Raw genomic sequence first — 26,480 nt, 5'->3', positions numbered from 1 at the left:
AGTCAAGACAAGCCAAGCCAAGTTGAAGCGCACTTAGCCTCTCGACCACGCTTTCCACAAAAAAATGTAAATTTTAAAAAATAAACTAATTGAAATTAAGAAATAGCTAACTTGATTTCAAAACACAGTAAATCCCCCTGTAAGGGTGCTAAATAGGCCCTAGTTTGGGAATCAAAGATAATATAGATGGTTATGACTTTAATATAGGTGTCCAATTAAAAGATAAAAAACTTTTTCTTTTTCAGGTCAAGGGGTAAAGGATCAATCACAGGCTCCGTTTTAAGCCTGTTCCATGGTCGTTCTACTCGACGGAGTCCTTCCCAGGCCACTCTGGAGTCTACAGGTAGCATGCATGGAAGTATGCATGGCCGCATGCATAACCTTGTAAATGGCAAGGCCACAAGGTACTCTGTAATCAGCCATGAGCAGGATGAGATGAGAAGGTCCTCCGTGGACCTCCCGGTAAAGGACGAGACAGACAATAGCATCAAAGCTGCGTTTCAGGTGGCTTGGGGCTTTTTCTATATACTGCATTTATTATAGCTTAATATCATCAAAGTTTTAAATTTGATATTATTTTTTATGTGAGATGTTTTAGAAAATATTTAGGTGATGTTCAGGCAAAGACAATTTCTTTTTAAATGTAAATACATTTAGTTTGATAGCATGAGTTACAAACTGTTTCACACTGTTGAGCTCTGATTCCCAATATTAGCTGTTCTTCTTTGTTCTAATTTTTCATGTCGGAGGGTTCAGATCAGTAATCCTATATCTGAGATGAACTGTGCAGTAGTTTCCAGATCAGGCAGTTCTCCTTATAGTTTATCTTCTATAGGAGGGTTTTGAGGCCAGATTCTTGTTCAGGCCTCTTGACTTAGTATGCAGCTTTGAAGGACATGGTCACCATTCTCTGGTGATGTTCCACAAGGGCAAGTTTCGCTAGTCCTGACTTTTAGCTTCCGGAACACATGTTGTCACATTTTGTTGTCCGGTTCTGAGTTGAAAAATTATGCTTTGGTCATGTCGTGATAGGCATCCTTTTTCTTGTAATTGGGATGTGAGCTAGTCCAATTTTCATTTATTACATATTCTATCATTTTCATAATTTCTTCTGGGTAGAGAGTGATTTTTATTTGTTTGTTCATTCTTCCATCTTTGACCAATATGTCTGCTTTTTTATTTCTTTCAGTCTCTGTGTGAAAGCTCTGTTAAAGTTTTTTAAAGAACATTTCAACATTGCTTGCTTTTTTTTGTTTGTAAATTTTTTACATATTTTTTTTTATTGCTGTTCTCAATGCTATAGATTTTATGCAGCATAATAATTTTTTTTTTTCATGAAAAAATAATTTGATAGTTAAATTTTGTATTTGTAAAATTGAACTGAGTGTTAATGTTGGCAGCCTTGAACTAGAAACCTCGACCCAATAGATTTGCTGAATCACTTGACCTACTGTACATACCATACATGCTCTTCTGGACGTCATATTGAACTGGAAGACATGAAAGTTAACTTTTTTTTTTTTTTAGAAAGGGAGGGAAGGCTGGTGCAGGAAGTCTACATTGTCTTTGGTTTCCATTCAGTTGTTTCCCCTATGAAACAGTCAAACTTCATTGCATCAAACTCATAAAAAAAAATCTTTTTTAGTTAAACTTAAGCTATTTCCTGTTTTATTTTTACACATTTGACCACTGTGCCTAGCACTGTCATGAAAGCTATATGATCCAATGATGTTTGATGTTACTAAGTGTGACGTTGTGCCTAAGCCATCAAATTATTCTGATGATTACATTCTAAACTAGTTAAGTTGTAAAATACACTTCATTATATTTTCAATTGCTGTTGAGAAATATTTCAAACATTCAAATTAAAAAGTAAATATTGTTTTATGTTAATGCAGAACAATATAATCATTAATTTTATTTTTAATCATAAAAAAAAAAACTGTTCTATAGTTTTCTATAATTGTAGTGTAATTATCTTAAAGGATGAATTAGGTGATATCTGTTATTCCCTCAAATCATATGAATATTTTCTGAAGCCATCTTTTAGGAAGATTAATGGAAGGTAGATTTTGTTTATTTAAAGAAATTTTGTAAAAATTTAGCTATTTATAAAATTTGCTTTTTTTATTATTTGCTTTTACTTTAGAAAATATATTTCCTTTTTTTCCCCTGTCTTAACCTAGAAATTAAAATGATTACATTTCTAATTTTATTTTATCATTTTTATTCTTTAAAAATGGGAAAGGGTTTCAACATTCATTTAAGGGGGTATATGTTAACATTTTCTTTTATCTTTTGAGCTTTATGCTTCGTAGAACTAGAATTATAACAAACATCTAAAGTGTACTTTATATCATTAACCATTTTCTCAGTGGTACATGTATGGCTCCATACAATCAAGACCATGTATGATATTTGTAATAACAAGAATTAGTTTCTCTATGTATTGGTGTATCTTGCTTTAATATACCTTATAGTAGATTCTTTATAATATTTTTATTCTAAGTTAAAACATTTCTGTTATGTAGACAGTTTAAATGGTATTATTTAAAACATTATGTTTTCACACTTTTAAGTAATTTGTTTATAGATATTTTATTTTTAGCAGGGTTTACGTTATTTTATATATTTTTTCTATACAGTTGTACTCCCCTGTTGTAAATCTTTATATATTTTGTTTTATAGCATTTCAGTTTTAAATTTTAATTTATTCGACATTCATTTTAACCAATTACAATTACTAATCAATAGAAGTTTTAACAGTTTTCTTAATTGTTTCACCAGGTGAGGCAGAGGGCCAACACAGATAGTGACTGTATTGATGTCGAAAGCAAGAACAGGAAACTCAGTTTACCCATTCAGATCTCACCCAGTAACAAACCTTCCAGTTCTCCTAAAAGCAACAGGTACAGTACTCGGCTGATTAAATTTATAATGCAGGAGTCTTAAGATTTTTTATTAAGTTTGTGTCCGACATTGACTTTTTAAAAAACTTTGTGCAATGCAGCATACCTTTTTAGTTTTTAAATGTTTCCCTTATGTTTTTGCGCTAATCTCTTTTAGAAGGATGTATGTTAGCTGATGGGTTTCCATGTTCAAATCCTGGTGAAAACTGTTAATTTCTGGATCTTAAGGGCACCTCTTAGTCCACCCAGCTCTAATGGGTACCTGACATTAGTTTGGGAAAAGTAATGGTGGTTGGAAGTTATGCTAGACCCTAACAATGACCTTTACATCGTCTGCCCCACAGATCACTAAGTATCATTTGGTGAAAGAAATCATTTAAGATTAGAAATATTACCAAGAATTCCCATGTCAGCTTATCTTTATGATTTGACTTGATATTTAAAATATTAAAAGTGGCATTAACCTGAAAAGGGCTTGAGTTTCTATCTCACTGCAGACAAGATGTTTCAATTAAGATTTGTCTTAGGCTAAATTCTGAGCACCCAAAGGCAGTACAGAAACTTTCTCCCCTAAAGTACCCCCTCCCAATACGTCCAAAAAAGAGAAAGCCTGAACACTGACCTGCGACATCACAACCTGTGGGCAGTTTAGACCAACTGCTCATTGCCACATCAAACCTTTTTTCTGAGCAAACTGAACATAACATGCCATATGAAAGAAATGTTTACAAATACATTAGTTTTACCAGCCCTAGTACATTTTTGCAAAAACAACCAAGGAATTCATTGTCACTATGACTAGAACTTAAATAAATCTGTCTTTAACTGGGGAAACCAAAGGTCTGTAGTCCTTAAGCAAGATTTTGCTATGTAGATCAATCAAAGCTTATTTTCTAGACTCTTCACTTGAGATTTACTGCATGATAAAGTGTTCATCATGGTTAGACTAGTTCAATATCTTTGTGCAGTTAAACACAATTACTAATGAGATAGAAATGTCCCTATTAATCTGATTCAATTGGAAAGTGTTTTTCAAGTATTATCTTATCAACAAGGACATCAGTTATCACCTAAATCAGAAGAAAAACTTTTCTGTACAAAATTCTCTGGAGCTCTAACAGCAGCCCATAGAAGTAATCTTTGTATTTCTAATTATTTATTATTTCCATCAATTCCTAGAGTCATTAATTTCACTACAAAATGTGCAGGCCTGTTGATAATTTTTTTTTCTTCGTATAAAAACATATGGGCAGGATGGCAATATAGTGAGGTGTTCCACTGCCAGGCTGAAATTGTGAGATTTATCTCTGACCTTTGGTCATTGTGTTGGTCATTCTAAGCACCCCCGAAACAAAATACTTTAGTCCTTCTTCACCTGTTTTGGACTAGCCACTAGCGGATCCAGAACTTTGGAGTGGGGGGGGGGCGATTTTTTTCCAAACCCTAACCCTAACGCCCAGTAAACCCTAACCCTACGCATAAACGTGCATACAGTGCGCGCGCGCGCACACACACACACACGCACACATACACACACACATATATATGTATAGGCATATATATATATATATATATATATATATAAATATGAGAATAAAAAAAGCAGCATTTCTCAACCTTCGGCGAAAAACAAAACAACTGGGGCAGCGCTATAAGGTTCTCTGGTGAAGTTCGGGGCGAAGCCCCGACGCCATAAGCGTTTTCTTGCTTTTTTCACTGCAGAAACGCATTCTCCTGACAAGTACAGCTCATTATTCATCATTGGAGTACGGGGCGAAGCCCCGACGCCAAAAGCGTTTTCTTGCATTCTTTCTTGCAGAAACGCATTCTCCTGACATCTACAACTCATTACCCATAAATGATGTTCGGGGCGAAGCCCCGACGCTAAAAGCGTTTTCTTGCATTCTTCTCTGCAGAAACGCATTCTCGTGACATCTACAACTCATTACCCATAAATGAAGTTCGGGGCGAAGCCCCGACGCCAAAAGCGTTTTTTTGCATTCTTTTCTGCAGAAACGCATTCTCCTGACCTGAAGCTCATTATTCATACTATTAAAAAACGACCTTTCGAATAATGTTGTACTTGAAAAATATTCCAATGAATTTATAGTCCCTGAATACATTGCAAATAAAACCGATTTGTTCCTTGAAAAGATAGGATACCCCACGTATTTAGATTTTTGCTTTGAGGATCGCCGCCGAAAAAAAACTTATTCGATAAATAGTATTCAAGACAACTCTAGTATAAATTGTGAGTTATAGTCCCAAATTTATTTAGCTAGAAAAATATCAGATTGAGTAAAGGTTGGGAAAAGGCGACTATGAAAACGTTATTTGAGTTTAGAACTCATCTCAATCATGACTCTTATACTGAAAAATTTCGTTTGAATTCTAACTTTTCCAATGCAAAGTCTTTCTTAAAATACTTATGATAACTTCATGTGAAATTACAAAAACTCTGTCTGGAAATGGGAATGGCGGTAGAGTGAAAACGATTAATCCTCGCTCCTTTACTAATTTCTGCTAAAGATTGCATTTGGCATTAAAGAATATGGGTGGGGCGACTCGATATAAGAATTTAATTTATAGTTTATATAAATTATATTAGTGACAGATTTTTTTAATTTTGTAATTTCTTAACTATAATACAAAAAGAAAAAGTATTGATTTGTCCGATGGGGGAAATGCGATTGCATGTATCGCCCCTCCCACCTGGTACAACCCTTTTTCATTTAAATTTAGGCTACTAATGATACAATTTGAGATTAGAGTGTGGTACGACATATTTACAATGGGTCACATATCAATACGTAGTTTATATTATATAGATATTCAACTAATTTTATTCACAAACTATGATTCTCCACAAAAATAGGACCGCCCCCCCAGCACTCAGAGAGCTAGATTGGGGAGGGCAGTACATGCAATCGCCCCCCCCCTCACCCCACCGAATCGGCCAAAATACCAGAAAGGGAGCGACATAATATAAAATGTATATATTAATTCAACTAATTTTGTTCACAAACTATGATTTCTCCATAAAAACGGACCGCCCCCCCCCACTCAAAGGGTTTAGGTGGGAAGGGCAGAAGAGGTGTTCGTCCCCCCCCCCCCCACACACCAATCGGCAAACAGGGAATGACATAATATAAAGATCGGTTATCAATAAAAAGTTACAGGGATATAGATATTTAATTGATTTGTTAGCAGGCTGTCATTTCTACCAATAAATTGGACCGCCCCCCCCCCCCCCCCACTCGAAAGTGTAGGGGGGGCGGAATTGATACCATCGCCCCCTCCCGACTCCACCAAATCGGTCAACATACTAGAGGGGGGGGGCGAAATAATCTAAAAATATGTTGAAATATAAATAATTAGTATATATTTTTAACATAAGTAATAAATTCGTATACAAATTGTGTGAATCCTATACTAAAGTTCGTCCATGGGGGGGGGTCGGCCGAGTGGGGGGGGGCGATCGCCCCTACCGCCCCCCCCCCTGGATCCGCCAGTGGGACTAGCCTACTATTTACAGTTTTAATTCTGATATACAGCCCAAAACATTAGCTTGTGGTGTTAGTCTCAATTTAAAAAAAATTGAAACCAAAATGTTTTGTTTGCAATAGATTCACTATCGAGCCTGTAAAGGACTCTGACTCTGAGCCAGAATCATCCAACAAGGCAAGGAGAATCGGCCATGTTAATGCACCATTCTTAAACATGGAGAAAATCTCAAGGTACTTGGCCTATAATGGATCTGTAAATATTTAAAAGGCAGAAGATTACACATCTTGTATTATGTACTATAAACACTTTAACCAAACTTTGTCTAAGAGACAGCAACAGTGCAAATCTTACATTAGATATCCTCATCACTTTTTACCAAACTTGGAGAGAATATAATGGGAAATCTCCTGGTAAAAAAGTTTATAAAATGAACATTTTCTAGATATCTGCTGCTTGTAACAAAAGATCTTTTTAATGCATGAAAAACTAAAACTAAAGAAAAAAAAAGTTTGATGAATTATCTTTCATTATCACATATCACAGTGAAAATGACATTGTCTTTTAACATCACAAATGACATTGACAATGACATTGTAATTCAACATTACAAATGACAGTGAAAATGACTGTCTTTCAACATCACATATCACTTTGAAAATGACATTTGTCTTTCAACATCACATATCACTTTGAAAATGACATTCGTCTTTCAACATCACATATCACTTTGAAAATGACATTTGTCTTTCAATGTCACATATCACAGTGAAAATGAAAACACACACAAGCACATGCAACTTTTCTAATTCAAAGTTAATCTTAATCTGCCAGTGCATGCAACAATATTTATTTTTGTGTGTTTACTTCATTTTTTTAAAAATAATCATCACAAAGTGTATTTATATACATGTACGTCACTGTAGATTAAGAATTTGATCTTTTCATATTTTTCACAAGAATCCCTCCATGGATTCATCTTCGTTGGTTCTTCCATGTTCTGATATAAAAACCTACTGACTTTATGACAAGTTCCATACCCAGCCAAAAGATATGGAACTTGCTCCCGGATAAACACCATTTTTCAAGAAAATAATCCACGAATTTCATGTGAAATTGTTGTTTGCTATTATTTCTATATTATTCAATGCATTTTTGTTCTGGCATAGGCTTAAAAATGTCTTTGCATTAAAAAAAATTGTTTTGATTCTTATGAATTTTTAAAAGTATGTTTTTTTTTAATAATTCAGCATGAATTATATTTATTCATAAGTTAATTGTTTAGCTGTTCCAGTAAACCAATAAATGAAAACAATCTAAAGCAAATAATTTTGTTATATCAGAATTCCAGAGTTATCAGCCATAGAAGAGGGTAACACTGTGACCAGTATGTCCCAGTTCATACCTGAACTGAAAAAGGTGAAAGATGAAGAAGAGCAGCTTCTACAGAGTGACAACGTTGCAGTGAAGAGCCAAGACGACCCTAACAATAACATGTAAGTCAATGTTTGTTTTGTAAAATGTTTTACATGTTTTGGATCTATCTTTGGAGGTGAAGATAATCTACATCCTAGTTGAAACTTTCCTGGAAATACTGGGGATAGCAGCGGGATATTTTTGAGCCCTGGACCTTGAGAGGAGCCGTACGACAGTTCGGCCTCCATGCTCCCACCGCATAACTAGGCAGCTGTCCATGTGTTGATAGTCTGCGTGTCTGGTTTTTCGTGACACAAGGGAGACCTTTTGATATGAACCTTTCTCATTTTCTAAACAGTAGTGTTCTAATTGACTGTTTACAGTTGTTTGTAAAACAATCAACATCAGCATCAATCCTTGAATAACACCAATCTCACCATTGGTAAATCTGCCAGTAACATTTTTTTCTTAGTTAGTATAAGCAAGACATTAGAGTCATACCATTTAAAAGGAATATTATTGAAAAAAAAAATTATCTTATCTTCTTATCTTATACAATAGAGACATTACTTCAAAAAAGAGATGATTACGTCCTACGCGTCATGCATTTAGTCATGCATATTAACCAATGATCTAAATTCTGCCAAGTCACTGGTTTTCCTGGCTAGCTCAGGCAACCCATTCCATGCTCTAATAGCATCTAGGGAAGAAGGAGCATTTGTAAAAATTTATTATTATTCATTTTTCTGTGGCATATAGATATGGTCCCTTTATTTTCTCTTGGAAAGGCATTATCATTAACATTAAATTTGTTTATAACTGATTAGGACTTTTTGTTCAGATTATCTGCCTTCTGCCAATTATTTTATTTCCACAGCAGTATACTGGCATATACTTATACTATACTTAAATAAAGTTTGAAACAAATAGAGCCCATAAGAAAATCTTACGATTACATTAGAAAAAAGTGTAGGAAATCAAAAAGTTGTCTGTTTTAGTTAATAATTTTGTATTTATAATCAGTATGAGATTAAAGATTGAAAGTGTGATCTGAACTAAATTGGGATAGAACATTATACGAGGTTCACACATTCATGCTGTCTAAACTTCATGAAAGGTTTACAAAGAGGATGTAGATATAGTATTGCTAGGGAATGATCTCAGTGGAGACAGCTTACACTCTCTATATACCCAATGACATGGGAGGGATCTAAGTCTTAAGTTATGGTGTATATAAATGGGTACTAAACTTTAAAAAATATAAGACTAATTATAATTTGTAACACAGTATTTCTATTTGTAGATAAAGTCATAGTAATATAAAGTTAGCTTCATGGAGAATACTGTATTTTGAAAATTGGCATTGAAATAATTATGTTAGGGCCATCTCTGACATCTTATAGCCTATTTATATTTGTTCTGGGTCAGATAAATCTGAATTTGATTTGATGTAAATGATATATTGATTATGTCACACAAAAATGAAAATAAATCAAGCTAGCTTTCATTTGTTTGTTTTTTTCTCATTTCAAAAAAGTCACAGAGGAAACAGGAGTTCGTACACAGTGTCTAACTTTGAGCCACTGATCTCAGAGCTGGATGAGGACTACATCACAGCCGAAGCTTCGTCTGACCCTAGCTCTCCAGTGTATCCTTACTTTGATGCCATTGACACTATAGATCTTGAAGATACTCTAATGGGCAGGAGGAGAAATGTCCCACAAGCGAAGGCTTCCAGGCGACACTGACCTCATCTTGATCATCACATTGAGTTACAGGTTCATTAGTCATAGTCTTTAAATGGGTGTACATTAATGTTATGGTTATCCTATTCAAAAGATCTCGTGTTGTACATTTTACTTTTTTTTTTCAAGAGATTATGTCAGTGTTTTTTACACATCATGGCAACAGAATATTGTAGCTTGTTATTGTATATCATTCACACAATCTGTTTGAATAATTATGAAATTTTATGTTAGCATATCAATAAGATCCATGATCTTGCTGAATGTATTTCAAAGTGACTGATGAACAATTGTGTCAACAATAGATAAGGCTAATTTCTATTACAAAAGTGTTGTTGTTTCCTTTGTCGCTTTCTTAATATAGAAGTTGTGATGAAATGAAATAGTGAAATGCTTGTTAGAAATACTGTGAGTTTTAACTTCTAGTTAAGAATCATAGCTTTGTACATTTATAATTGTTTTATTTTTCTATCATGAATCACATTTCTGTCTAGTTAAAAATTGCAAAAGGTATTTTTGCAATTTTTTCATTTTTAAATTTGTTTTAACCATTGAAATTAAATTAAAGACACAATTCACTTGGAAAGAACAGCTGTCCACCACAATGGCATATGCTAGCCATTTTCATGTGATAAAAAAAAGTGATTAGTTATATCTTAGGTTTCATTAAAGTGATTTAAAGAAATTGAAAATGAATGAAATTCAAAAGATCTATACTCTAATTTTAACAGATCAGATATGTATATTTATAAATAACAGTGTTTGAGCTTAACTAATTTGAACAGTGTATGAAATCTCTATTTTTAAAATTTGGTTATAAATATAATTTTTTTTATAATCATAGTTTTACATATGTGTAATACATTTGATGTCTTAACTTAATTAAAGCATAATGTGGAGCTCATTATTTGTTATTATGAATGAGCACTATTTTATTTCGTGTATATATCAAGATTCTGTTGAGCCTTTTCTTGATTTTGAAATCGATTATGAGCAGGTTGGGCCTTGCATTATCTCTGAGACTCTTCACCTTTCGAACCTTTCTGGTTGTCTTACTTTTGATATTGATTTTATTTTTATTTGATCAGAAAAAAAGTAAGAAAAAAATAATTTTCTAAGCCCAAAATGTATTAGAAATATTTTTTTTTTTGGCATTATATAAAATATTAATAAATAATAAAAAACAATTACAGGCCTAGTTTTTGTTTTGTAAAAAGTACTATTTTCATGTGTATTTGTTCTCTACAGCAGAAAAAAATGTCTTTAAAGAACTTGTGGTTTTGAGGCACTATATATTAATCTATCGTTACGACCACAGCTAATGCCCAGGCATTGAGCCTTAGTCCATGAAGGAGGCCATAGAATATTAATCCAACAAACCTAAACCAGAAGGCATGAAAAACCCTTGCTGTTTGGTCTGATGCATTACTTATTTATTTTTTTTCACTGCAATTTTTCTTCTAATCTGTAATAAATATGGTTTTATGTTTTGTTTATTTATTTTTTTATCTTTTGTACTTCTTGATGGTAACACTGTCTTCCATGAGCAGCTAGATGTGCATGACTTGACAGATGTATAAATAGCATATGATGAACATTATATTTGGGCTGTTAATTTGTACATAGAATGTGACAATGAGGAAGTTTGACATTGTCTAAGTATGTTGCATGTGATAACATACATTGTCTAAGTATGTTGTATGTGAAAACATACATTGTCTAAGTATGTTGTTTGTGATAACATACATTGTCTAAGTATGTTGCATGTGAAAACATACATTGTCTAAGTATGTTGCATGTGATAACATACATTGTCTAAGTATGTTGTATGTGATAACATACATTGTCTAAGTATGTTGTATGTGATAACATACATTGTCTAATTTTGTTGTATGAAGTATGTTGTATGTGATAACATACATTGTCTAAGTATGTTGTATGTGATAACATACATTGTCTAAGTATGTTGTATGTGATAACATACATTGTCTAAGTATGTTGCATGTGATAACATATTCTGAAGTCATTTTTGACATCCCCCTTTTACTGCAAATAAAAGACATATACACTATTTTTTTTACTTATTAATTTTGTCACTTTTATGTATACAATATTTAAAAAATCTCAAGCTGTTTATAAATTTTGTGATATTATGTTTGAATGGGTGTGTATACTTGTCTGTTTGTAAATTATAAATAGAAAATGAAAAATCATTGAAGGCTGTATTAGAATAAATGTCCCCTCTTTTGAAATTAACATTTTGTATTCCGTATCATTCCATGCAGCGAAGCATTTTTTGCTTAGAAAGTTATGCAGACCAAACAAGAGAATTACAATTTTCACTTTTTCACTCTGACAAAAAAATTTTAACGACATGGGATAACTAATGAACAATTAATAAAATAAATGTTTTACCTTTTGTAAAGGAATTACATTTTTGTTATCCTCTGTAGAAGTGGGTAAGAAAAATGAAGTACAGATTGCCAAGTTGGTATTTTTTTTTCTTGATTTTGGATTTGTTGTGTATCACCTGGTTCACTTAAAACAAGTAAAAAGTTTCCCTTTCAGACTTAGCAATTTATAGTCAGATGATGTTAAATGTCACCTGTTTCTACGGCCAATGTGTGGCAGGGTGTCTAGTGGCTAGCTGCCTTTAATTTCTCCAACGACCAATACCCATTTAGTTTGGTGGACTCAGGAGCATCTTGTAAATACGAAAATTTAAAAGCCCAGTCTAGACCAAAATTCAAATCTGAGAACCTTTGGTTCAGAAGCCAAGGGCTTTACCTCTTAACGACCATGCCCTTACCTAGTCCCCATGTTTCAGTCTAACATTTCCCCATATTTTGTCAATTGACCCTGTATGTTTGGACTTGAAAGCATATGTTCAACAAAATGCTTATTAAATTATTTAGATGTCATTTCTAAGTTTTTCTGAGTTAGCCAACATAAAACACAGTGACTTGGGCTGAAGTTATTTGCCGTTCTTACAACTGAAGCGATAAAGTTTTTATTTCATTATCTATCCATTGTTTCATAATTGATGAGAAAATGCAGCCTGTTATATTGTACCAAACTTTTCAGTTTATTTAATGTCCTGTGTTTTTTTAAGTAACAAAAACCACAAATCTAGTTGATTTTAAATTCGGTTTAAATTATTTGGTAGTAAAAAAAAAAAGTTGTGCGTGTTATGTTTACAATTTTTTTTTTTGTTAAAATGTTTTCTTTGTATCCACAATATTTTTTTTTCATGTCAGATATTGCTTTCAGTTTTGACCTAAGTAAGAAATCTTTTTTTTTCACTAGGAAGTTAAAGAGCTCCTAAATCTTAGCATTGTACAGATGTTGTTATCTTTACAAGTTAGGTTGTTTCTCATAGAAGCAGATCTGTATGAGGAAAATATTAGGTTATATTCTTAACATTTTTTTCAGTTCTAATTTCTATTACTTTTGGGGTCCAAATTAGAAAAAAAAAAAAAAAATTGGTATAAAAGATAGTTTTATATGTATAATTTATAGTTTGGTCTGTCTTGCATATAATGTTTTGCACATTTAGTTCTGCACCTATTCTTGTGATATATATGCCACTTATTTGTTGTACTCACTATATTTGGCTAACATTCCATACCACGGGTAAACTTTGTCCTACCCTACCTGTGAAGTAGGATCATTGGATTACTTAACACATGTACTTTGTATAGATTATATTTCCTACTAACTAACTGATGTAAATATTGATTGACTCACAATGATGGGTGGAAATTGGAACATTAAACAAGTAAAAAATACAAACTGGTTAAAATTTCTTTTTGTTGTATTGTTCAAGAACAAATTGATGGTTTCATTCTAAGCTAATGTGTTGTCATCTGGAAGATGTTTTATATTTAAATGAATTATTTGATTTACATGTTAACCCATTTATCACCAGTCTAAAAAAAAAATCAAAAAAATCTGTTGTAGTGATTTTCAACCAGTGCTTTTGTTTAGAATTTTCAACCAGGGCTTTTGTTTAGAATTTTCAACCAGGGCTTTTGTCCAGAATTTTCAACCATGGCTTTTGTCCAGAATTTATGGCTTTTGGAAGAGATGAAATGAGCCTCTCAAGCAGTCACCCACATAAATGTTTTTAATGATCATAGTGATTTCTATAAAAACAGAGCTTAAAAAAAGTGGCCAGAAAAATAATTGAGATCAATAAAAATGACAAAATTATGAAGAAAGGAGAACATTATAAGTAGTGATTTTGTAAATCACTTATAAATATTCTATCTAGATCTTTAGTTACCTTTGAGATCCACTAAACAAAATAGTAGATTCAACTAAACCATAAGCTCCAGAGATTTTTTAAACAGCTATATAAATTTATTTAAATTTTCTTAATAATCATTCCATAGCTATATCATTCTTTTCTCAGATTCACTGAGTGTAATCTTTTGTTAGCAAATATCAGTCAGGAAAAACATATGAGTAATATGAGTTTGAATCTTCCATTCAAATGCACGCCACAGTTAAAACATTTGTGGCATTAGGGTATATTTTTCACTGCATTTTTTTTTTTACAAGGGAGATAATTACGTAAATTTAATAATAATAATAATCTTTATTAACCATAAGAAAATTTGTCTTACAATTCGTGCATTACACAAAACAAAACATTATAATTATAGAAAACTAAAACATACATTCACACCAGCCAGCTTGCATAAGAGGGTTGCTTAATATAATTTACCATATTAATGGTAATGACTTCGATTCCGAAGATTAAAGATGAGTGCAGTATTTCACATGACTATGCAAACCCAGTTGCGACCTGCATATTCTCCAGCATTTCGTGTAGACAAAACCATTGTCCACTGGCGGTCTTTTAAAGTTTTCTTTCCGTCTTCTTTGCCTGTCTTCAATAATGGCTTTTCTTTGAGTCTCAAATGTTTGTTCCGGCGCTTTTGTGTGAGTTCTCCAACTGTTTATTTTAGAGGCCATCTGCTGCCAGCTACTTTCCTCTACGCAAGTGAGAGCGAAATGGCGCCTGAGTAGATCTTTATAGCGCTTTTATGGGAGGCCCCTCTGTTACGAATTTACCATATTGATCTAGAGTAATGACATTGTCTCAAATGTTCATTCTTCCCTATTGCTACTAGAGCATGGAATGGGTAGCCTGAGTCAGCTAGGAAAACCAACGACTTGGCAGAATTTAAGTCATTGGTATGATTGGACTTGGTTAACATGCATGACTAGATCAGATCATCAGTAGATCATAGATTTGATAGATGCATGACGCGTAGCCGTAGGACTGTAGGACGTAATCATTTTCTTTTTTTGAAGTAACATCTGTATTTTATAAGATAAGTAACTAGCATTAAAAAAAATAATTTCACAATCCATTACTTAATTAATTCCATCACTTCATACTTTTAATATATCAATTTGCATGATTTAAATTTAAAATGTGCTCTTTTTGCTGTCGCGGATGTAATATCGAAGTCCACAACAACTTAACATTTTTTCTAAACTTTGTGCTCATCGAATAGAAGATCAGTATTCCTACGGAGGAGTTAATGAAATCCAGAAGGAAGACTAGATACACTGCAACGCCAAAAATATTGTTGTAATATTTCAACACGAAAAACTCTGGTACAACGAGTTCAGCGATATAGATGAACAGCCTTGGCAGTAGCACTGTAATATAGGAAGCGATGACCACAAGTAACATTTTGACCACTTGACCATCTCGTACTGTTACTTTCGCTTCGTGCAGTTGACTTCTCGCTCGGAACTTGGATGCTTTTCTCAGTTGGAATAAAATGACCAGGCTGCTGATGACCATCGTGGCCAAACTGACCATCGGGCAGGCAAAATTGATGTACTGGTAAAATTCTACGTAACTTTTGATATTAAGTTTATAAAAGTCAGAGAACTCATACTTGGCTACTGGCTGGTCACTGTCAGGGGCACTAACCCAGCGGTAATTCAAAAACAACATTGATGGAAAAAACATGGCGAATACAACAATGGATACAGTAACACAGATGCTAAGTGTTACCATTGGCGACAACATTCGTTTGATTTTAAGGGCAAAGCGTACACATAGACATCTCTCTATGGCAACGTAGCTGCCCAGGGCGTAGGCAATGTTGCTGGCGATGTTGTGCAAGTAGACCAGGTTTGTGGTGGTGATGTTCTGCCAAGATCTGCCCAGAGACTCGGACACCAGGGCGATGAGGCTGTAGCACCTGTGAATGGAGCCACAAAGCACTCGGACCATATCCCAGAAGGTTATGGTTGTCATGGTGATGTTTACGGTTTCCTTGAATCCCATTCGGGTAAAGACGGCTATGGTGAGAGCGTTGGTAAATATCCCGAGGAAAGCGACACCAAAAGATGCCCACCCGTCAACTACGAGGGTGAACCAAGAAAAGGTTTTATCTGGGACAAGAGTTTGATCAAATATATTGACATTGAATGATCTCGCGAGAATTTCTTCTATCGTTCTATTTGTACTGAAAGGATTCATCTCTTACAATCACAATGAGTATTCTTTGGACACTTCACTTTTATTTTTCTAAACTATTATTTGAGGATAGCTGAAGCTTGCAAAAATTGTAGTTGAAAACTATAACTTCATAATATTAAAGTTTTAAAACTCGTTTAACCCTGTTGTTTTCAGGCATGTATTTCATTTTAGAGATTTTTACCAACCACTCTCTTCTTACACATTTGAATTGTACATACACATTTATACTTTACATACACATTTATACTTTGCATAAAATTTGAATTTTAAATACACATTTATACTTTATTACACATTTATACTTTACATACACATTGGGATAAAAACTTATAGATACTATTAGTTGATGTTTAGTACACGGAAAGGTTATTATTTGCTAAAAGAAACAAGCTTTACATTATCTTATAAATTCTAGACGATACTTGAAGAAAATTGACGTATATAGACGTAAGTATTTTGTCAATATAGCATAAGTTAAAATCCTGATATATAAATATTAATACCTGGGAAATCTCTGGCCTTAAATTGTATGTTACATACTATGTTACTTATTATATTATGGATAATTATAAGCAAGCAATATACGAAGTCTGATATTTAATGTTAGTCTATCAAGCCTGTTATTTGTGCTCAAAAACGCGCCCTTCCCCATTCAAATAAAACAGCGAACGAACACAACTGGAAAATGTCACATGACAAAGATTACAGTGCATGTATATCTTAGAACAATTTTTCATGGAAATCTATGTTATTTGATGCTCTTTTTGTAATTTCACGTAGTATAAATGTTGTTAACTAGTAGGCTATAGCCCTACCTGTCTCCGCCGATTAATTGTAGTGTTGTCAGGATACAATGAAGATTCAATGTTATTATTTATGAACAATTAAAGTTGGATCCATTACCTATGTATTGATGTTATGGCTATGATTGTACGCCCTAATATTAGTAATATACAATTGCAGGGTAAAAAACTGGGCTATGTAAAATTATTTGCCTTTCAAATTTTTCTTTAATTTAGTTTGATTCAGTTTTAACGTTCGAATTTGTTTTTCGCATTAGATCTAGATTTAATAAAGAAAGAACTGAAGAAAATGAACAACACATGTGATAAGTAGGCCTACTATCAGACAAAGTTACAAAGTTAGGCCTACTTCATTCTTTTAATTCAATCATTACTAAAAAAAAAAAAAATGCTTTAAATCTAGATCCAAGTTCCAAGTAAAATGAATACTGTTTTCTTTGCTTATGGTTTCTGTATTCCTATGTTATTATGAAAGTTGGATGCGGAGGAAAAAGGTCTTCAGTCTTTTTCTTGAGCCCGAGCCCAGTGGTACCTTGCTATGGTGTTGAATCAAGTGTTAGCCAATGCTTTCAGTTCACTCCGACATGATGGATAACCTAACTTGCAGCAACAAAAGCTAAAGCTATTCATAATCTATTTATTATAGGCCTCACTAATATAGAAATTTGTATACATTTGAGTGGGAATCCCGTCAAGTCACTAAGACAAATTGCTTTTCAAATTTCTATGTATTTTTTTTTTTTTTAAATTTACTAATTATTTTTTTTTGTAATGAGAAAAGCAACCAACAGGTCGACCAAGCTCTTGCCAACTTTGGATAGCATTGGGTTGTAATATCAATATAACGATTCAGACTGGCCCAACTCTCATCCGTCCTACGTGATAGACTTTAATGCTTTTCCTATAATGGGTCAACGTTATATATGTTATCGTTTTTCCAATATTGTGATAGACTTTATTGCTTTTCCCAATATTGTGTGAGTGCTTTTATCATTGTGAACATATTCTGCTAGGAGCAAATGATTTGAATATGTAGTAAATGTCAACCTATACCAAAGTCTGTAGGTTAGCATGGATGCGTCAGATTGAACCTTCTTTTATTTTAATTACACTGTATGAAAATTATTTTAGTCAACGAAGATATTTTTGTCTTCGTATGCTCTTCAGATACTAAATTTGCACATAATATTTATTTATAAGTCTCATTTTTTTAATGCGTTATTGTTCTTTGCTGAATATAGAACTGTTTTCCCCTATTCTTCTTATTATCTTGCTATTTAGTTATGGGTTCGGGAGAAAAAAAAATGGGACCTACATGGATAACAATTTTTCTAGAAATCTGACAGAGAAAATTTGGGTAAAAAAATACCAGCTGACTGGCCACACATTGAAAACTCTAGTTTGACTGTTATATTTTTTTCAAAACATGATCATCTTAAAATTATATGAGGCTATTTTGAACCCGCTTTCATCGGGTTTTCCCGCACTCGACTCAAATGTAAATAGTTGAATGAATAAAACAGACGTCCAGACCGTTGAATGTACAAATTAGCTGGGAAGTATCAGAAGAACTTAATCGTGCAAGCTAACAACAAAATGTTCTTTTAATAGTGAAGCATTCCAAGAATTTAATAGAATTATTGTTAGGCGCTGGTGTCTAATGTAGATAAACCAAACGGAGGTAACACTCAACGTAATCCAATAACACCTACGAAAGGCCGAACAAGCAATCGACGCTGATACTAAACAAGAAGTTTAATAGTAATGAAGGGAACCGTCGAATGTCAGCTCTCTACGTTCATAACAATCTTCCTATCTCTAAGGTGTCCTAACGTAGTCTGTTTACATCTGCTGATATTTCGCTCTGTCTAAAATCTAGTCTTGTTTTTTACTAACGTCATTGTCTCTAAGTCCAAACTTCCCTTATTTCAGAAACAAATAACCAATTCCTAATCGTGCCATAACATAATGAATATCATACTGTAAGCAGGAAGAATAGCCCTTTTTAAAAAAATAATCCTTTTTTTGGATCTAAATGCCATTTAGTTTGTGAGTTAGTTTTTTTTTAGATAGTTTAAAAAATTAGTTTTCAATTTTTTTCTTTTAAGTTAGTTAATGATAAAGTTTGCATGCTAGTTTGCGACATGTCTAAGCTTAGTAAATATACTACTTTTGACCTAAAGCTAAAAAGATTAAGGAACAATTAGTTAACAATACCCCAGAGTTCAGAATCAGGAACCATAAAGGGAAACTTGAAACCGTCATCAGAAAGACAATAAGTGTGTACTGTAAGGTAGGAAGCGCAGATTTAAATTAGATACAAGTTATTTAAAAAAAAAACTGCCAGCAAATGTGTGATGTATTTGAAGAAAAAGGGAGTGAATCTTCCTTCTAGTAACGGAAATTGAATTCTCTTTTTATATTTCTAATGATCTCCCTTGCTCTTCTTTGTAGAAACTCGAAGGTAAATGAAGCCAATGTTTAAATTAACTTTATGTCTACACTTCTCTTCCGACCTTGACACGTACATCGCAATAGAAAGCTCTCTGTTCTCTGTTTAAGATAGGGCATTCTGGGATACATCTCTTAGCTGCCCTAAACATATCTTCATTTGTACAATCGCACAGTTTCCATAGGGAATTTGAACTATCGACCCTTGTAAATACAAGAAAGCTGTTTATACTATTTATTCAGGATGCACAACTCTTTTGTATAGTACTTGTAACTGTTGTTAAAAGTCCTTAAAATGAGGACTGATGTTACGCAATTCATCTCTAGCTTTTAGGTGCACTCCGATATTTAATCCACATAAAGCTATTAAATCAAAAACCTATTGATTTTTTGATCACGTGATATTCACGTGATGGAAATTCGTTGTTTGTTTCATTTTTAGCGGCTCCCAAAAGGGGAAAAGACGATCAAGTTTTGTGTGGAATGTCCGTCTGTCCGTCCGTCCCGTTTAGATCTCGTAAACTAGAAAAGATAGTGAAAATTTGATATCATAATATTTTAGACCATTCAAAGTTCTGATGCAACGGCTACATTTTTTTTTTCTGAAAGCGAAAAATCTAATTTTTAAAATCACTTATGCAAGCAGTTTTTTTTAAAATAAATACATCATTTTTACAACTATTCACTATTAATAGTAACAAACACGGGAGGCTCTTCAGTAGGGGAGGTGAATATTTATAATATTTATATTACATTTATGCAAATGATTTTAGATTTTTTGCCAAAAAATATTTTTTTCATTTGTATTGCTAAGTGAAATAAGTTCTGTCATACTAAATACTATATTTACACAAAAAAATGTTTACTTTTTTTTAAAAGAGAAAAATCTATTTAGTATGCATATAAGTTGGGGATAATTCAAAACAACAATTAATAAGTAGTTTTTCATATTATCGCGTGAATCGCAGTACTGCTTTATAGCCATAGAATTAAAACACTTAACTAAAGGAAACAATTATTAAATTATTAAATGTTTTATTTCTTGAGGATTGGAATAAGAGATTGACCGTTTACAAAACATTTAGATCAATTAGATATTCATTATAAGACATCAGTTAGACCAGGTTCACATTTAACTTCACATTCACTTAACGATACCTATCAAAATAATATTTGTAGGTGTCCGCGGGTCAGGTAAAACGCTCCGGTGGGCCGCATGTGGCGCGCGGGCAGTAATTTGCCTACCTCTGCACTAGAAAGACGGGCAATGGCTGATATTAAAATATTGAAGTTTCAAAAGGCAGACAATCCATTTATACTTGAAAGAAAAAAGCCAGGCAATTCACATAAAAGGACACTTTATAGATTTGAACTTTCCTTTTTACTTCTCTTTGCTGTGAGCAGGTTGATTATGTCCACGAGAAAGATTGTGGGTACGCTGTGGCCTTATAGAAAGGTATGGGAAAGAGGTGGGAAGGAAAGGGACGTAACCCCCAGACTGCAGGTAAAGGTAATGTTTAATAACGTGAACTCTCCTTGCAAGGCATTGTCTCTGTACGACATTCAAAAGTCATTTTTATTGGTGTCTCGTATCCCAGCAGAAGAGAGTTAAACCTGGACAGGTTTGAGAAGGAAACATGGCCATGATATTTATTTATTTTTGGAGTAGGTCCTGAATAACAATACCTAATTAGGTAAATCGATAGGGGTGTTATATTTATCGACTCTAAGAGATCTGGAGAAAGGGTGATAAAAAAAGGTTATAAAAAAGGTTATATTCATGATTTTATAGAAAAGTCTCTATAGCTGGTGCAAAATAATCCACACTGATAGATCCAATTGTAATGTGTAACCTGTTCATGTAGGATTATGTTCTTCTATCAGCCTATACATATAATATCATGTTCTTTCTATCAGCCTACACGTGTAACATCATGTTCTTTCTATCAGCTTACACAAATAAGATCATGCTTTTTTTTATCAGCCTATTCACATAAGATCATGTTCATTCTATCAGCTCAGCCTATATATATATATATATATATATATATATATATATATATATATATATATATATGTATATATATATATATATATATATATATATATATATATAAGATCATGTTTTTTTTCTATAAGCCTTTACATGTCTATCACAGATGTTAACGTACCACAAATGTCAACAGTTAGACATGTCAATGTGTCATTTGAAAAGGTCATCCTGAACTTTGTGGTCTACATTCTGTTCTGTCCATTGCGCGTGCCTGGAGCTTAGGAGTCTGCCTTGAAAGAAAGTGTCTGTTGAGTTCATGTGTTCTGTAGGATGCCAGGACTTTGAGCGAAAGTGTCTTTACTTTAATCTAATGCGTCTTTACTTTTACAAATGTGTCTTTAGTTTTAGCTAATGTGTCTTTACTTTTACAAATGTGTCTTTAGTTTTAGCTAATGTGTCTTTAATTTTACAAATGTGTCTTTAGTTTTAGCTAATGTGTCTTTACTTTTAACTTGTATGTCTTTACTTGTAGCTAATGTGTCTGTACTTAAAGTTAACGTGTCTTTACTTTTAACTTATGTGTCTTTACTTTTAGCTAATGTGTCTTTATTTTTAGCTAATGTGTCTTTTCTTTCAGGTAATATGTCTTTACTTAAGATGCTAATACGTTTGTACTTTGAGCTATAGTGTCTATACTTGAGAAGTTGAGCTAATAAGTATGTTCCTTGAGATATTTTGTTTGTACTTTGAGCTAATGTATTTGTACTCTAAATAAATCTGCTGGTAGCTTAATCTAATACGTCTACACGTATTTTGAATTAATCTATTCATTTTTATTTTTTAGATGTCTGAGTTCTTTTGTTCGTACTTTGAACTTAACACTGTCCAGAAAAGTTATTAACACTACAATTTATTGTATTTCTGCTACATTAAAACTAGTTTAAAAAAATAAATTGATGAACTGCGCTGTAGTACCTTACCCCCCCCCCCATGTACTCTATTGATCCTTTCAGCTACTGTCATAAAAATGATTAGACACCTCTTTCATATTCGATCCAATTTTGCCTAAATATGACTACCCTACATCAGGGTGATTCTCAAACTGCTTTGTAAGTGCTATTCATACTTTCTAAATGCGGGCCTGTTTAGAGTAACTGGAAAATGAAATAAAAACCAAACTTGAAGGCTTAGAGATGAGGTAAAAGGGGCTTTAATAAAAGAGACTAATCTATAAATAGCTTGATTTTGGTTTATATACCGTACATAGTACGGGAGTGTAAAACATTTCAACGACAAACTAAACAATGTCAAGGACGATAAACTAAACAATGTCAAGGACGACAAACTAAACAATGTCAAGGACGATAAACTAAACAATGTCAAGGACGATAAACTAAACAATGTCAAGGACGACAAACTAAACAATGTCAAGGACGATAAACTAAACAATGTCAAGGACGACAAACTAAACAATGTCAAGGACGACAAACTAAACAGTGTCAAGGACGAGAAAATAAACAATGTCAAGGACGATAAATTAAACAATGTCAAGGACGATAAACTAAACAATGTCAAGGACGATAAACTAAACAATGTCAAGGACGATAAACTAAACAATGTCAAGGACGATAAACTAAACAATGTCAAGGACGATAAACTAAACAATGTCAAGGACGATAAACTAAACAATGTCATGGACGATAAACTAAACAATGTCAAGGACGATAAACTAAACAATGTCAAGGACGATAAACTAAACAATGTCAAGGACGATAAACTAAACAATGTCAAGGACGATAAACTAAACAATGTCAAGGACGATAAACTAAACAATGTCAAGGACGATAAACTAAACAATGTGAAGGACGATAAATAAACAATGTCAAGGACGATAAACTAAACAATGTCAAGGACGATAAACTAAACAATGTCAAGGACGATAAACTAATCAATGTCAAGGACGATAAACGGATCTTCAATATTGCCAGCTAAATTAAAGCCTACAGATTGCTTCGTTCGTTCTCATTTTACATGTCGGAGGGTTCAGATCAGTCATCCTATATATGAGATAAACCGCTGTGGTCTCCACATCAGGCAGTTCTCCGAATAGTTTTTCTTCTATAGGAGGGTTTTGGGGCCAGAGTCTTGTTCGGGCCTCTTGGTATTGTTTGCAGCTTTGAAGGACATGGTCAGCATTCTCTGGTGATGCTCCACAAGGGGCAGGTTTCGCTCGTCCCGACTTTAAGCTTTCGGATCATCTGTTGTCTCACGCTGCTGTGTCCGGTCCTGAGCTACAGAGTGAACTTTTAATTGTAAAGTGAACAAAAACAAGATGGCGTATCCACATTTCCTTTATTCTTTACACCGGATGCACCAAAATGGCGTGCTGTCTACGGACTATTAACTCAGTATCAAACATTCTCTTGCTTAGATCCTCCCGCGAAGTTCGGCGCATTGGGAGCCAAGCTGTCTCCATGAAGATGTGTCCCTGCAATGTCTGAAGCCTCTTTCCCGCCTGGTGTCCACTGCTCTGAGGTCCTCCATGAAAGTGTGGCGCTAAATTATACGAGGACGTCCCTGTTTTCAAATTTCAATTGATAAAATAGTATTAAAAAAAAAGAACATAGGATTTCTTTCCCTTTTCAAAACTTCATAATGAAATTAATGCTTGTAGCTAAAAGTTAATTAAGTTGACAATAGTGATCCAACTTCTTTTTCTTCTTCTTCGTTCTCATTTTTATGTTGGAGCGTTCAGATGACTAGACATATGAGATGAATTGCTCAGTGGTTTCCAAATCAGGGAGCTCTCCATGATGTAAATGTAATCTGCTTCTTTAGCCAACGGTTAACGAGCATGGTATCATGTGGTCAGCACAACGACCGAACTTTACTTTCCCCAACTTAAGTCAGGTACTCATTAGAGCTGGGTGGACTCAGGGAAACACTGGAAATCCCGAATTACAAAAATTCCAGTCTTCACCATGATTCGAACCTAGGACCCCAGGTTCGGAAGCCAAGCTCTTACCCACTCAACCAACGTGCCCCCAAAAAATTTTAAATATGCTGAAGTAGATTGTCCCAGCATTTCTGTATTTATTTGTTACAATATGTGTTTCTTTATATCGCTCCTTTTTTCTTCATATCCCTTTTTCTTCTTTATTTTTAATCGCCTAAAAGATGTGTTTCCAATTTTAAATGGATCCTAAAAAGCAATTAGATAATCAAAGAATTAATTCACGTGATTAGCATAATCATAAATATCACAATTGTTTCAGATGAGTATAGATGCTATCGTCCTCGGAACGTTCAAAAGAATTTCATTCCAAATACCATCTTGCAATGTGATGTGAACTAGATAACCTTAGGTTCTAAAGTCAAGAACTTCTCTACCAAGAGTGATTGAGCAGTTACAAATATATTGATTGCTTTTGTACCTAAGTATTATCTAAGCATGGGGTGGGCTGTGTTTGAGTGGTTAAGCGCTTGGCTTCCGAAGCTGGGGTCCTGGGTTCGAATCTGAGTGAAGACTGACTTTGATTTTCTTGATTTTTAGGGCATGCCTGTGTCCACCCAACTTTAATGGGTACCTGACTCTAGTTGTGGAAAGTAAAGGTGGTTGGCCGTTGTGCTGGCCACATGGCACCCTGCTCGTTAACCATTGGCCAAAGAAACAGATGACCATAACATCATCTACCCTTTAGATCGCAAGGTCTGAAAGAGGAACTTTACTTTTTTTAAAACTATTATCTAAACAGGCTCCTAGACATTGATTGAACTAATATTGGAGTGTATATGGGTTCATGGGCAACATGTGTTTATGTATTTTATTTTATAGTTTCATTGATTTAAAAGATCTATGTCTGAACATTTCATTGGTCACCCTGCCCACACTCTCTCGTCCCAATCATTCAAATTATAAACATCAGGGCATGTATCTTACTGCCAATGTCTTAGTATCGATACCCATTTGATTTGAGTACCACGCCCACCCCCAAACGCACTTCCCCCCCCCCCCCCCCCCGCGCCTAGTCTTTGTTAGCTGCGCTTTTATCGTAAAGAACAATCATGACATCCAGGCAAAGTTTCAACAAAAAAAATCTGGCCAACGCGACACATAAACGGACGATCACCTTGGCTGCAGACGTCTGCACAAGCCCTTTTGAAAAATCCGCCACCAGGTGTCGTGAGCTATTGCAAGCGATCGCACGCAGGTAGCCGACAGATCAGGAAAGAATCGAAAGGAAGACAGAACATCTGAGATAGTTTGTGAAACAAAGATGGAGAAGGAAACAAAGATGAAGAGGAAAACAAAGATGAAGAGGAAAACAAAGATGAAGAGGAAAACAAAGATGAAGACAACTGGATGAAAGGTTGGCAGCGTGACAAGTAAGTTCATGATTCAAATGACTGCATCTTTATCAGGTAAGTGATTTAAATACGTATATTGTCACCAATACAAATCACAAACATTAATTAAAACTCTAAATCTTGTCTTAAACTTTTAGTCTACAATCCTCCTGTCTTTCCCCCTCTTCCCACAATTCCTTCCATTTATTGCTCCTCTCTTCTCTTCCTCGCTATAAGCTCCATATCGTTTAAAACCTGAACCCAGAGGCGTAGTGAGCAAAACGTGCGCCCGGAGCAATAAGCTATATTGACGCGACGCCCTCATTATCCATGAAATGAACCTCACATAGAAATATAGACTTATAAAAAAAAAGTACTTAATAATAATATAATACAAATAACCTTAAAATGTATTACCTAACTAAAATATCTACAATAATTTTAACCTTTTTTTTTTCCGCCTCTCTGCGTTTGGCGCCCGGGGCATCGTACCCCCCATGCCCCCTTCTCACTACGCCTCTGCCTGAACAGTGTCTTTTTACCACACTCACGCAATCTTTAAGCTTTCTATTTACGCTCTCTTTCTCCAAGCTCCAAGTTATTTAATTGTAAGACTTTCTGTTTCCCGGCTATCACTTTCATTGTTTCATCAATAGATGTGTTAGGAGCATTCGTTTCATTTGCATTTCCCAAAAAAACCTTGCGCCACACTATTTAAAATACCGCCCCAGTTAAGTAAATTGTCTGTTATAGTGCAAATTTCTAAATATATTTTTTTTTGTTTTGTTTCGTACACATGTC

At 34.0% G+C, this 26,480-nt stretch overlaps 2 protein-coding genes across 6 annotated transcripts in view; one reads left to right on the top strand and one right to left on the bottom strand.

Annotated features, from left to right (window-relative positions):
* Window positions 1–13,537, top strand: part of LOC106075719 (bestrophin-4-like) — a 45,683-nt gene extending 32,146 nt beyond the window's left edge. For 3 of the 5 annotated variants that reach the window (XM_056010496.1, XM_056010493.1, XM_056010494.1), the window contains 5 exons: window positions 246–504; window positions 2,788–2,909; window positions 6,536–6,646; window positions 7,757–7,909; window positions 9,367–13,537. In XM_056010496.1, the coding sequence (XP_055866471.1) occupies window positions 246–504; window positions 2,788–2,909; window positions 6,536–6,646; window positions 7,757–7,909; window positions 9,367–9,577 (856 nt within the window). In that variant the 3' untranslated portion in view covers window positions 9,578–13,537. The remainder of the gene's footprint in view (window positions 1–245; window positions 505–2,787; window positions 2,910–6,535; window positions 6,647–7,756; window positions 7,910–9,366) is intronic. The other 2 variants (XM_056010497.1, XM_056010495.1) reach the window with 2 other exon arrangements.
* A 1,456-nt stretch (window positions 13,538–14,993) lies between these two features.
* LOC129922725 (uncharacterized) lies at window positions 14,994–16,085 on the bottom strand. The gene has a single exon (XM_056009670.1). The coding sequence runs from the start codon at window positions 16,083–16,085 to the stop codon at window positions 14,994–14,996; it is 1,092 nt and encodes a 363-aa protein (XP_055865645.1).
* Between the last annotated feature and the right edge of the window lie 10,395 nt (window positions 16,086–26,480).

The sequence above is a fragment of the Biomphalaria glabrata genome, chromosome 14 (assembly GCF_947242115.1).
Source record: "Biomphalaria glabrata chromosome 14, xgBioGlab47.1, whole genome shotgun sequence".
NCBI classification, from domain to species: Eukaryota; Metazoa; Mollusca; class Gastropoda; family Planorbidae; genus Biomphalaria; species Biomphalaria glabrata.
The sequence above is the reverse complement of the archived record's forward strand: the minus strand, read 5'-3'. Positions and strand labels throughout refer to the sequence as shown.